The sequence below is a fragment of the Phodopus roborovskii genome, unplaced genomic scaffold, assembly GCF_943737965.1.
Source record: "Phodopus roborovskii unplaced genomic scaffold, PHOROB, whole genome shotgun sequence".
NCBI classification, from domain to species: Eukaryota; Metazoa; Chordata; class Mammalia; order Rodentia; family Cricetidae; genus Phodopus; species Phodopus roborovskii.
The window spans coordinates 52816195-52830555 of NW_026126511.1; the positions used below are offsets into that span (position 1 = coordinate 52816195).

A 14361-nucleotide genomic window follows, 5' to 3' on the forward strand; every position below is an offset into this window, starting at 1 on the left:
CAGGCATGAAAATTACCCTAACTCATTATCTGTCACTACTTGGACTCTTGGGTGTCCAGGTGTGCTATCAGTTTGCACTAATGTTTGGAAAGGTGCCTTTTTTTTTTCTGTGAGCAAGAGGTTTCAGCATTGGGCTTGAAAGAATCACTAACCCACAAATGGACATTATCATCCAAGTTTTGTTGTTTCATCTGTCGGGCACAGGCAGGTAGAGTTCACTTCTTTTCTGAGTGCTGAGGATGTCAGATGGTAAATACGCCCTGGCTGTAACAAGCCTCTAACAAGAGAGTTTGCAGCCTTGGAGCCAGGCACTGCCTTCTCTTCAGCCATGAAAGTCCTAGGTGGCATCCTCTTCCTAGGGAAGGGTGCCTCATTGACACCGAAAGCCTGCCTCTCATCTAGATCTGGACACTTGACACAGCTTCTGCCCCAGCACTTGCTGCTTGTCTTAGCTGCTTCTCATTGCCATGATAAGATTCCTGATAGAAGATTTTATTTGGCCCACAGCATTAGAAGGTTCAGTCCATGATCACATGGCACATGGGCTTGGGCAAAACATGGCCGTGGGAATCTGTGATGAAGGAGAAGTGCTCACTTCAGGCTGTTGGAGAAATGGAGCAAGACAAAGCAGCTAGGGACACTGTACCACAGGAACCCATCCCTGGTGAACCTTCCTCCATCTCGGCACCCGCTTCTAAAGTTTCTACAACTCCAAAAACTAGCACTGCCAGCTAGAGTCCAAGCATTAACACGAGTTCATGGGTGCATTTCCCATTCAATCCACATTCCTCACCTGGTACTGGTTTCAGTGGGACAGCTTTTCCCTTACCCCTCATAACATAACCTCGGTAATCTTCACACTTGCCTTCTGCAGCTTATCATATGTGTCTACCTTTATTTACTATGTAAAAAATGATCTTAATAATTTTTACATGTATTTATTTGGGAGGCATGATGTGCATGTAACAGTATGAATATGGAGGGCAGACTACTCGTGGGAGTCTTCTCTGTCCTTCTACCGTGTGAGCTCCAGGGATTGAACTCAGATCCTGAGGCTTGGCGCCAAGTACCTATACCCACTAAGCCATCTTGCTGGCTCTCTCTACCTTTCTTTAATTGAAGGAAACTGGATTGTTGCTCTGGATGAAGCCTTGGCACTTAAAGGAAATGATTGGTTTCTTTGATCTCCTGTCACAACTGTCCAAACATTCATATCATCTGTGTATTCACTGGAATGGGACTGTAATTTCTTCTGAGTTCTTTTCCTTTGCATTCACAAGTTGGCTGTTTGGCTCAAGAGGTGCACCTTGAGCCTCTCCTTGGCTTTTGACATGCCTATCTCACTAAGCCTAACCATGTATAACTTGCTCTAAGGTCAGTCACATGGGACTCTTTCTATACTCGAGAGCAGAGAGCTCCTTGTAGGGTTGCTGATTGGCCAAATCACAATAACTGGTTGGAGAAGAGAGATGTTGAAGGTGAGTGAATAGTATGAACACACGTTTGTCAATTCCATTCACCACCCTCTCAGAGGTGGCAGTACGTCTCTCCTAAACAATTGCAACAGGAACATGAGATATTTCAGATCATCAAATCATGACAATACTGAGCATGTTTAAAATACTGTGAAACCTGCCAAAATGTGACCCAGTGCTGTGAGCACTTGCTGTTAGAAAAAAAATAGCACAAACTTGCTCAATTACAGGGTGGCCAACAGGCTCTGATGTGTGAAGCTCCAATGAAATGCAATAAGGCCAAACACAGTCATGAAACAGGTATGAAGCAGATGAACTTACAGTCTATAATCCAGACAGTCCAGAGGGTGGCTTGGAGAAAGCTGAGGTGGAGCAAACAATAAAGAAACCAAAGAACTGTGGGTATTTGAAGATGGAGTTGCCAAAATTCTGGCATGTCTGGTAACAAAGGGAAAAGAGTCAAAGGAAACTGAAGAGGCCATGTGGGGGTGAAAGTAATTGGAAAACATTGGGACTGGAGCAGGAGCAAGTGAGGAGAGGGCTGGGTATGAGCCAGCATTTTAAGTGTGGTAAAGGCCTGTGAATAGGTATGCCTGTGACCCAAAAGAGAGGCCTGTATGCGATGTCAGCATGGTGGTCCCCAGTCTAGATGATTTACAGAAGAGTATCTCAGGAAAGAGGCTCGGTCTGGGACTCTCCATAGTGAACCAGTCAGGGTGGTGGCAGGGAGCTGCAAACACACATGGGCTGCTTGTCCAGGCAGAGAAAGGTAAGAGGAAATCTCTGGCCACCCTGATGCATGTGGCTGGGTGAGTGGTAAGGAGAAAAAGTTGACTGACTAGAGCAGGGTCATGGCAGGCTTGAGGGAGTTCTATTGGGAGCATTACACCTCATGCTTCCCACTGATTCCAAAAAGAAGCTGCACAAGACATAGAAACCATGTTGAAAAGTATATAACAAATTGTAAAGGGACATGAAACCTGGGGCCCACAGCGTCTGTATCCCACTGTTCTGTTTCTACTTAGGGAGTGTTTCATTTAAATTTCTTTTTTCTTCTCAATGCTAGGGATAATTCCCAGTGGCTGACCATGTGATTCAGGTGGCTAAAACTTCAGTAGTAACTTCTGGGTCTTTCTGGTCATGGGAACCCTGTGAGTGTGTATATTGGGTAGGGGCAGAGACCTGAGGAGGAAAAGTCAGAGAAGGGAAGTTTGTAAGAACTGTGTGTTGGGCAGAAACAGACACAGATTAGCCAGGACAATGGACCACTCTTCTCTAAGGGCTTCAAACAGAACTCAGGGCATGTGGTGTAAACACTGTGTTTAGGACACAGTGCAAATTACATGACACATTTACAGAGAACCAAGTCAATTGAAGATGTCCCATGATGCTAAAGAGATCCATAGAAACATTAAAACAGGAACTCTAATCGGAGAAAGAAAGGCTGTAGAGAACTAGTACACATCAGAAATAACCTAAAAGTCACTGTGTAAATGGTAGGAAAGTGGGTATGTTAGAGGAGCCCGTGTCAAATCTGAGAAACAGAGAAAAATGATGGGAAAATATTTAGACTTTCGGGGATCTGTGGCATACTGTAAAAATATCCGTTGCATGTATAGCAAGAATCTCAGGACCATCTGGGTAGCTCAGTGGGCGAAGGCTCTTGTCACCCAACCTGATGACCTGACTGGTCAGACCTGGGGCCCCCATTATCTTAGTCAGTGTTCTATTGCTGTGAAGAGACACCATGACTGCAGCAACTCTGAAAGGAAAAGACTTAATTGGGGCTGGCTTACAGTTTCGGGGTTTAGTCCATTGTCAGCGTGGCTGGAAGTGTGTCACAAAGGCACGCATGGTACTGGAGCTGCTGAGAGTCCTGCATTAGGATCTGCAAGCAGCAGGAAGAAGGGAGAGGTGCTGGGCCTGGCTTGAACAATTGAAACCCCCCACCCCACAGTGCCATACTTCCACCAACAAAGCCACCTCCTAAACCCTGTCCAGCATTGCCACTCCCTAATGATCAAAATTCAAATATTTGAACCTATAGTGGCCATTCCTATTCAAACCACCACACATATGGTGGAAGAAGAGAGATGTTGTCCTCTGACCTTCATACATGCACTGTAGCCCACATGGGTCCACCTATATACAAATAAATACATTTAAAATGAGTTCAAAGACAGCCTGGTTACAGAGTGAATTCCAGGACAGTCAAGGCTACACAGTGAAACCTGTTTTGGAAAATATATATATATATATATATCTCAAACAGAAGAAGATAAATGTTGAGCCAGAGACAATTGGAGATGTAATGCCCAGAAACTTGGTAAATATAGTAAAAAGGTAAAATTTTATGGATTTAAAATGATAACCTAACTCTAAGCTCAACAAACTAAATGATCCCATGCCTAGATATATCATCATCAAACTACATAAGATTACAGTAACTTTTAAAGTTTCTATAGGAATCTCGGCAGATTCTATAAGAATCTTCCCAGTCCTCAGACAGGAGGATCAGAGATTCAGTCAAAGTTATCCTCAAATATGTGGTGAGTTTGGGACTCTTGTGGGCTGTTTGAGACACTGTCTCTAAAGCCAAAAATAAAATAGCCCCCATAGAAAGTTATAAATGGCACATCATCAGAAACCATGCAAGGCTGTAGAATACCTTAAACAAAGGAAAGTGAAACTCAAATTGTCAATCCAGAATTCTATACCCAGTAAAAATGCACTTCCAGAGATGAAGGTAGAAACATTTTCATTGTAAAAGAGTATTATGTCTCAAGAACCACGAAGAAATCCTTTCATGCTAAAGGTGTAAGCATAACTGCTCAGATGGAAAAGCATCCTGGCAATCATGAGCCAAGGAATACCAACCACAAAGTCATCTTAAGTGTAACAGCTTACAGCCCTGCTCCAGGGAAAGGTTTCCCCAGTGCAAGTGTAACAACTCTGCTTCCTTCTGTTCTGGAGAAGAGTTCTAGTCTTCTCTGCTAAGGGAAAGTTTCCCAGTGACAGTGTTACAGTTTTGCTCTACTCTGCTCCAGGGAAGGTTGTTACAGCTGGGCTCCAGTGAAAATGTCACACTTAACAACAAATCTCACTCAAGAAATTTATTGGGAAGGAAGAATCCAGGAGAGTGGCTGCCAGGCATGAGAAATAGCTGCAAATTGAACAGGGTGCAGACCTTATATGGGATATCTTGGGGGTGGGGAGAGCAGAGCTTTCCAGAGTGACTTTAGATTGGTGGGTTTTTGTGGTCTGACTCTGGGGCAAGCTCAGGGATTGGTGACATTCCAAACTCAGGGACCTCAGGAATTGGTGGGATTTCAAACTCAGAGGCCCCAGGGTTTGGTGGGATTCTGCAGCCTGACTCTGGGGCAAGCTCAGGGATTGGTGTGATTTCAAGCCCTGGTCCTGGGGTCAAGTCAGGGTCAGGGTATTTTTCCTTGGCCCTTTTCACCCTACAAAAGGATGATAGTAAGTAGAAATAGGATCTTATATAGCTCATTGTCAGTAGCTGTATTATTATATACAGGATCACTTAACACAAAAGGCATTTGGGATAGGGTAAAGAAATATGCATAGCTAAAATAATCTACAATTTATGAAAACTACATAGACCTGAAAGTGTAAGTATATTCTAGTTGCAACAATAAATAACACCATAAACAAAAAATAAAAAAAGATATAATGAGATTCTAACAGGCAAAGGAGAGAGAGAAAGTTGGTTTGAATAAGAATGCCTCTCTAGATCCATGCATTTGAACACCATCTCCAGGGTGGCCTTGTTGGAGGAAGAATGCCACTGGAAGCAGGCTTTCAGACTTTAAAGGCTTGCACCATCAGAAATTCATGCCATGTCTAGTTGTTCTCTCTAGTTCATACCTGTTGTTCGAAGGAAGGTGTGAGAGTTCAGCTTCCTGCTCCAGCCTTCATGCTACCCCTCTGTTCTATACTCACCCTTCTGGACTGTAAGCAAAAAAAAAATTCTTCTCCATAAGTAACCTTGGTATTTTATCATCACAACAGAAAAGTAACTACTATACAGTGTTCAAAAAACACAAGATAACAAACTTGGGAATGAGGTAAACGTCTTGACCGATGATTTCTCCTGTAAATACTTACACCATATCTTACTGTGCCGGTTACTTTGCAGTGCTGTGACAGAAACCTCTACAGGACATTTCTTTGAACCCGCTTCAAAAACATTCAGTCTATCATGGAAGGGAAGGTGTGGAGGAGCAGTTGTCATCAAGGCAGAGGGAAGGCAGAGGCAAAATTGTTGTGGAATATTATTTTAACTAGGCAAAGATGTGTTACATTTGTTTATGCTTTGGAATATTGCTTTAACTGTACAAAGGTGTGTTAATGTTTTTAGGCTGCATTTGTTTAATTATGTAAAGATGTGTTGCTGTTTCACCTTACCTGCCAAGGGCATCTGATTATTCTAATAAAGAGCTAAATGGCCAATAGCTAGGCAGAGAAAGGATAGACAGGGCTGGTAGGCTGAGAGAATAAATAGGAGGAGAAATCTAGGCTAAACAAAGAAGGAAGAACAAGAGAAGGAGGAGGAGAGAACGAGGAATACACCCAGGGCGAGAAGCCAGACAGAAACGAGAAGTGGTGAAAATAAAATATACAGAGGCAAAAGGTAGATAAAGTGAAACAGGTTAATTTAAGAGAGCTAGCCAGAAACATGCCGAAGCTAGGCTGAGCATTCAAAACTAGTAATAAGTCCATGTGTCATGATTTGGGAGCAGGCTTTGGCCCCAAAGAAAAAAACCCTGCACAGGGAATGCTGCCATTTGGCTCTCTGCTTTAGAGAGGAAGGGCCCAGGATGGAGGAAGAGTGAAGGGGCTCAGTAGTGAAGGGGTGCCTCGTTGAGGCAGTCATCAGGAACCATCGCCCCAGTCATTCTCCTTTAGATTGGCTAATTTGGGCATGTATGTGACAGTCTTGGACTGAATCAGGTCTCAGGTTCTTCCATACAGGGACAAGGGAGCTGGGGAAAGGGTGGGGGTTAGACTATTAGACTGTAGAGGTATAATAAATAAGGATAACACGACTGATTACAGAATCTGAGAAGTAATGATAAATACTGGTGAAATCAGTATTCAGTTTAGAAAGCAAAACAAGATAAATATTACTGAAACTTAGGGGTGGACTTGGTCTAAACGCATTATATAAGTGTATGAATGTTATTGGAAAATGTTATTGAAACTGTCTTCTCATCCAACCTTGTCTTTTGAGAGGATTAGTCAATGTCCTAGGTTTTAATTTTACATTTTCTTTGATGTCTTAAAAATAACTTATTTGTCCATATTTCCTTAAACATTTCTTTTTTATTATTTTTGAGTGTTATGAGAGAGTATATTGTTTGTTCTTTTGCAAATCACTGTACTTACTCATATTATCGACATTTGCTCATGTATTTATGCACAACTTATGCATTTTCCACTTCCCTGTAATCACCAGTTGTGAATATTTACCTCTCCTCCAGAAAGCAGGCACTTGTTAGCTCTGCATTGCTGCCTATTATGAAAAATGGTTGTCATGAATATTTTTCATGTGTTTCCTGAGAAATCAGGAGGAGTTTTTTTCAAACTGTGGGTCAAGATACATGCCATGAAAGTCAATGTAGAGGACAACAGCCACCACGGCATTACGAAAGCAAAGCGGGGTTGGGAGCATGCGAAGGCTCCTGCTTTCAACCAGATCTACTCCTGGCCACACACGATGTTTGTCCATCGCAGCTCTGTACCTGCTCGGCGGGAAGTCACAAAGAAGACCCTGTAGGCATTTGGGAATAAATACTGGCCTACCTGAATACCTCACAGACGTCTCCATGGCAAAACCAGAGTCTAGAATGTCACACACTGTGGCTGAGGTTGGTGGCTCCAACAGCTGCTTGCCAAGAGGATGGACGTGTGATCTGAGCGTCTGGGCACTGTCACAGCTGAGACAGGTTCCTGAAGGTGAACAGAAACCATGGGCGCAAAATGGAAGCTAAAAGAGAGAGACTCGCGGACGCAAAGGAAACAGCAGTATGCTCTACCTGGGGAAGGCCGCTTCGTGAAGCATCAGGGTAAGGAATCAGAGTGTCTACTGCAATCCTGGCAGGGAGGGTGTAAAAGATGTGAAAAATCAGAAAATGTCAGCAGGTATCACACATAGGAAATGCAAGCGTGTGTTTATTAAACCAGTTTCACCTGTAAGCATTCTGAGCACCTACACTGAGATTCAGGCTATTTCTAACCCCGCACTCAAGTACAGGCTCTTTCTTTTTGTTTTTTCTTTACTCTTTTTGGAGACAGGGTTTCTCTATGTAGGCTCGAACTCAGAGATCCTCGAGGTACAGGCTATTTCTTACCCCACACTGAGGTACGGGCTATTTCTTACCCCACACTGAGGTACGGGCTACTTCTATGGTGGTGGTGATGGGGAGAAGACAGATTTGGGGATGCTCCTGCACACAGTTTTTCTGTGTGAATTTGTACGTTGCTCTTCCCTCACTGGCATGCGCAGCAAGAGACTCCTTGACTGTTGGCCATTTAGTTGGTTCTCAGTGGTGTCTCCCGGTGGTGCTCATTTTAAAACGCAGATCTTTTTCTTATTAATGCAAGTATTTCAGCTGTTCACCTTTGGCTGGTTATCTAGATTACAACATTTAGTCCCAGTTTGGGGTGTGTTTTCCCCACCTATGGTGTCTTCTCATGAATAGAAGTTCTTGGCTTTAATGTCATTAGAATTCATTTTTTTTTCTTTATGGGGTTGTATGACTTTTAAAAACATGTTAAATGTTTCTATTACTAGGATACAGGACATCCTCATCTATTGCATTATTTTAGTTTTAGCCATTCTGATGGAAACAGATGTGTGTGTGATTCGAGAAATCAAATTTCTTTCTCTCTTTTTATATGTGGGAACTCAGCAGTTTATTTACTTCATCTGTTCCTTACTGCTTGAATGTGAACTGTTTTGTAGAGCTCACTGGTGTGTGTGTGTGTGTGTGTGTGTGTGTGTGTGTGTGTGTGTGTGTGTGTGTTGTCAGGTCTTGAACCTGGGCCTAGTACATGCTAGGTAAACGCTCTACCACTGACTTTATCCCCAGCCTCTAATGCTCCCCTTTCACCTGATGTGTGCTTAGCTTTTTCTGGTTGTTCTCTATGGAGTTGGGAAGAAGGTATATATTTTTTATTTTAAAATTACATTTATGTATTTATTGTATGTATGCACATAGGCACTCCAGCATAACATTATATGTGTGGAGGTCAGAGAACAGCTTGTGGGAATTATTTCTCTCCTACCACAAGGTCCTGGGATTTGAATCAAATTGTCAGGCTTGGTGACAAACTCCTTAACCTGTTGAGCCATCTCGAAGCCCAGAAGGCATGTTGATTATTTTCAGTGTGTAAAGTCCTTATATATACCCTACACATCTGCCTTATTGGTTGCATTGCTTAGGTTGTCATCCTTATTTTTGCCTGTACCACTTGATTTGTACTGAAAATGGTAACTGAAAATAAAATCTATTATTAATTTGATGTTTTTTTCTCCTTTTGTGCTTTGTAAACGTGATTGATGGTTTATTTGGAGCACAGGTCTTCACTATCTCTGTTGTCAAGGCTTTGAGAAGTATAATGTTTTTGTTATATGTAATGTTTTCATAGGCTGAAATTCTGCCTTGATGTCTTAATCTCAACATTAGCTGTTTTATTGTGATTTAGCCTTTCCTTTGGTCTAGACCTTTGGAGTCACTATATTTTAGGTGTGTGTTTTAGACAGCATATAATGAGTCTCCTTTTAGTGTGTTATGTGAGCCCATCACATTTATCGATACCATTAGTATATTTAAGCATAACTCAATTCCCCTTGGCAGCATGCATATAGGAAGTGAATATACATATGCGCAGATAAAACATCCGTACACATAAAATACAATTTTAAACATGACTTCAGTTTCTGTTCTAGTGGATTGCTTAGTACTTTAACCTCACGACTACATTTGCTCTCCATTTCCCTACTTAACATTTTCCTACCTTGTTTGCTAAATCTCTTCCTCTCCCCACCCCACTTCCCTCCCTCCCTATTTTCTGACCAAATCCTGCTGTGTTACCCAGGCTGGCCTCAAACTCATCATCCTCCTGCCTCCTGCTAGGGTTATACAGCCATGTCTTGCTCTTGTTTGCTGATTTCTAATATTATTGACTCCTAATTATCATCTATATAATAATCAACAAGCGTATTCTTCCTTCTTTCCCCACTTGCAGTTTAGCTCAGTGATGCCGTCCACACAGTCAAAACATACAGCAGATGCCCTACTCGGAGCCCCTCACCACGCTGTCCTTAGGAGTGCATTTGAACACACTGAGTGCTCACAGTGCAGCCTTTTGCTTTGAGTCAGAAACAGTTCATCCTCTGAGCTGCTCCTCAGGGCCTGGACAGGATGGCATGCCACGAGCACTATGTGGTGCATTTCATATCCGTTGGTTAATTTTTTTGTAGCTTCTTTTCTTTAAAGATTTATTTTATGTGTATAGTTGTTTGCCCCGCATGTATGTGTGTGCACCATGTGCATGCCCAGGGTCAGAAGAGGTCATCAGATCCCCTAGAACTAGAGTTATGGATGGTTGTGTGAGCCACAGTGTAGGTGCTGGGAATTGATGCCAGGTCCCCTGAAAGAGCACCAAGAGCTCTTAACCACTGAGCCATCTCCCCAGCCCCTGTAGCTTATGTCTTTAAGAGAATAGCAGGCTCATTCTTGCCTCCTGTCTCCCTCAGATTCTGGTCCAGTGTCTTTCTGCATTTCTGTGCAGTGTTGCTTCTGTAGGCTGTCTTTTCTATGTTACTCGTAGGTAGCTGTCCAAGTCTTTTGCCCTTGTAAGTTACTTGCCTCCCTTTATATCTAAATAAAAGCTTTTAAATTTTTTTATTTGTTTGCTTGTTTTTGTTTTTCTAGGCAGGGTTTCCCTGCTGCCTGGAACAGACAGGGTAGCCCTAGACCATGCTGGCCTTGAACTCACAGAGATCCTCCTGCCCTGCCTCCTGAGTGCTGGGACTAAAGGTGTGTGCCAGCGCTGCCTGGCACAAGTCTAAAAGCTTTAACAAGGCTATGTTTATCTAAACTTGTGCAGTCATGTGTTGATTAACTTGAGGAGCATTCTCTGTTGTGGGTAAAGCTTGGAAAAAACTCCACCTCCGGTCCCTTTTAAATGTCAGTATACATTCTAGACCTTCATTTTTGTCTTCTGTTTCAACCTTTTTTTTTTTTAACTTTTAAGATTTAATTTAGTTGTGTTTAGTGTAGTGCTCACAGAGGCCAGAAGAGGATGTCAGATCCCCTGGAGTTGGAGTTGTGGGCAGATGGAAATCTCCAGACATGGGTGCTGGGGCCCAAACTCTGGTGTGATGGAAGAGCAGTGCCAGAGCTTGAACCATTTCTCCAAACCCCCCATTTCAACATTTTCTTCTTATTTTTCATTTCTTGTTTATGTTCTTGGCTGTTTCCCTTCTTTTGTTCAATGCCCATTACACATTTTCCATTTTAGTCTACTCTTCCTTTGCTAAACAGCAATTAGCTTGACTTTCATTTCTGAGATGAGGTTACCTTTAACTATAATTGGATTTCATTCACTTCTTCCTGCTTGCAAGTGTTCTGTTGCCAAACCTTGTTTGCTTCTAGCACAAGAACACTTTGAATCTTGTATGAGTACTGTGTAGAGTTTCCTCCAGGTACTTGAGGAGGGTGCTGTACACGGAGTCCTTTGGTGTAAATGCTTTGACTCTTATTTTCTGCTTTCTTTCTTTTTCTTTTTTCTTTTTTTTCTTCTGTTTTTCAGTAGGTTTGCATAGCTGCACGTTGGTTGTATCTGTATTGTGTATCAGTCATCTCTCTTTTAAAACAACAACAAATATTCACAAAATTACTTGCTTAAGACCAAATTTTCAGTGGCTTATAAGTATGTATTGTTGAGTGGATGGATATTCATGAAGCCACATTCAGCTGCTGGGTTGGCTGATGACCTGCTGGGATGGATAGCTTGGTCTTCCTGGACCTGCAGTGTTTGGTGCTAACAGTGGTATCCTAAGAAGATATCAGGGGAAACTGTGAACATGTGTGAGGCCTCCTCTCAGATCACCCAGATTGTCAATTTCATTGTGTGCTGGCAAAGGAAATCATGCTCTTATCCCAGATTCAAAGAAAGGAGGAATCAAATCCCCAATCACGTAATGAAGGGGCTTATGTAGCTGAGAAGAGGTATTGGCTTGTCAGTCCTTGTGAATAATTTAGCACAGAAAATTCCTGGTTCAAGGGAACAGTGTGTATAAGACAGATACATCAGAAACTGCATGTTGTTGTTGTTGTTGTTGTTGTTGTTATTATTATTTTGAGGATGCTAAAGAGACAAGTCCCATCTCTCTCTCTCTCTCTGAAATTGAACCCAATGCTATTCAGCTTTAGTTTATTTTTTACTTCATGACTAATCTCCAAATGGGAACTCACTTGCCAATCTTAGTTCCCCATGGCGCCACCTCAGGTCTTGCACATAGGTAAGCCCTCCTGTGTTCAGAGCTTAGTGGCATCAGGAGTCATTTTCAGCTGTCACCCTTGGAAAGGAGTTTTCTCTCTTCTTAGGTTTTCATTTTAATTTACTTTTGACATGAGTCTTCCCTTCTATCCCAAATTTCCCTTTGTCCCCCAGTTGTCCTGCTGCACAGGCATATAGTTTAGGCAAATCTTAAACCCTTGTTCTTAGTTACTTTTCTATTGCTGGGAGAAGACTCCATGACCAAGGCGACTTACAAAAGACAGTTTGATTTGGGCTTACGGTTCCAGAGGGTTAGATTCTATGATGGCAGAGCGAAGGCATGGTGACAATGTTTGGAGCAGTAGCTGAGAGCTCAAATTCTGACTCACAAGCAGGGGGCAGAGAGGGGCACACTGGGAATGGTGTGAATCTTTTGAAACCTTCAAGCCCACCCCCAGTGACACATGCCCTCCAATGAAGCCCCGCCTCCTCACCCTTCCCAAGCAGTTCTACCAACCAGGGCCAAACATTTGAACATAGGAGCCTGTGGGGGCCATTCTCACTCAAACCCGCTCATCTTGCTTTATATTCTCTTCCATGGTGACTTCCCTAGTCCCCGCACAAAGGATGGGGCTGGGAGCTTAGTTATATCTTTCCTGGAAGTTGCTATTCATTTTTCTACATTCAGATTATTTGAGGTGTTGTAGTCCTTTTTGTCTCCAATTTCTACAGCTCACACAGAATAATTTATTTGTCTTTCACTGTTTGCTGACATTGTGTTCAGCTGTTGACAGCCACTACTGTCTTGGCCCCCTGGGCATCCACCCTTTTGATGATTAATTATTTCTGTCTTCTTGATCTCCATGTTGGATTTCTAAATAACCTTTTCAGATTTACTTAATCCTTTTTTCCAGATGAAACTGCCATTTTAACTTAAGGTATATTTTTGCGTGGAGGTTTCCAGCTTACCCAGGGAGTTCAATTCTATTTACATTGGGTTTCTTGGGGGAAATACCACCTCAGGGAATTCTTGCCCATCTTACAAATTCCCTCATGGCTCATGGTTCTCATTTTGGCTCACTGCTTTTTCTTGAAAATGTTTCCAATCTCCTTTACCCTCTCACCCTACATCTCTTGATACCTTTTTCTGTAAACCTTTTTTACTGCTTTCAAAAGTTTGATGGCGTCACTTATCAGGCCAGGAATCATTGCTATTTCCCATTGCAATCATCTTCCCTGGGCTGTTAGCCTTCTCCGAAAGAAACATTATAAAGAGCAGAGGGGATTGACTAGATGTGCAGAAACATGAGAACGAAATTGTAGACAGACTGAGTACTTACGTAACTATTACCTGTGACCAAGACCTGTGTCCTAATCGTTTGTACCACAAGGGGCTGCCTCTGAGGTCACAGCTGCCAGGCTTATTTGATTGAACACATTATGATCTGATCTGGGAACAACAGAGGCTTTCTTCAATACATTCATTTGTTGTCTTAGCGGATGAGGCTGATGACAAGCACAAAAGCCTGTCATCTATTTATAGCTCGGTGCCACATGTGTGGTTCCAGCTTGCAGCAAAAGACATTTTCAGCCCTCTGAATCCTTCCCTCAGTGCCACAGAGCCTCTTCTGCGGATTTTAGCCATTTTGCTGAGTGATCTCTAAGCTGCTAGTTTCTGATGCAGAGACTTTTAAAGTACCAATCCTGTCATTTTCCCACAAGGCTGACTCACACTTGTCCCTTGCCCTGGACTTCCATGCTTCTCTTTTATTGACATAATTTGCCATTTGATAGGTATGCTGGTAACCTAAGCCTGCCTGTATTCCTCAGAACAGGATGGTTATTATTATGTTTGGACAGAGAGAAACTGAAATGACTAGGACCAGCTCACAGCTGTGACACCATGAGGGAAATACAGAACTCTTATAGGATAGCTCCAATAGTTGGGGAAACAGAATCACCACATAGGAAAAGTAGACAAATGCCTTGGATGGGGGATGTGGCATGGGGAGTTACATTTATTTATTTTCATGTTTCGTGTGTGTGTGTGTGTGTGTGTATGATGTATGTGTGTATATATGTATGTGTGTGTATGATGTATGTGTGTATATATGTATGTGTGTGTATGATGTATGTGTGTATATATGTATATGTATATATATGTATATGTGTGTGTATGTGTGTATATGTGTGTGTATATATGTGTGTGTATATGTGTGTGTGTATATGTGTGTGTGTATATGTGTGTGTATGTATGTGTGTGTAAGTGTATATGTATGTGTGTATGTGTGAATCTGTGTGTGTGTGTGTGTGTGTGTGTGTGTGTGTGATATAACTTTTGGGAACCTGCTCT

At 42.4% G+C, this 14361-nt stretch overlaps 1 protein-coding gene across 1 annotated transcript in view; it reads left to right on the plus strand.

Moving 5' to 3' along the window:
- Nucleotides 1-7359: 7359 nt before the first annotated feature.
- Nucleotides 7360-14361, plus strand: part of Atp8a2 (ATPase phospholipid transporting 8A2) — a 515396-nt gene continuing 508394 nt past the window's right edge. The window contains exon 1 of the mRNA XM_051195581.1: nt 7360-7564. Coding sequence (XP_051051538.1) covers nt 7468-7564 — 97 coding nt within the window. The 5' untranslated portion in view covers nt 7360-7467. The remainder of the gene's footprint in view (nt 7565-14361) is intronic.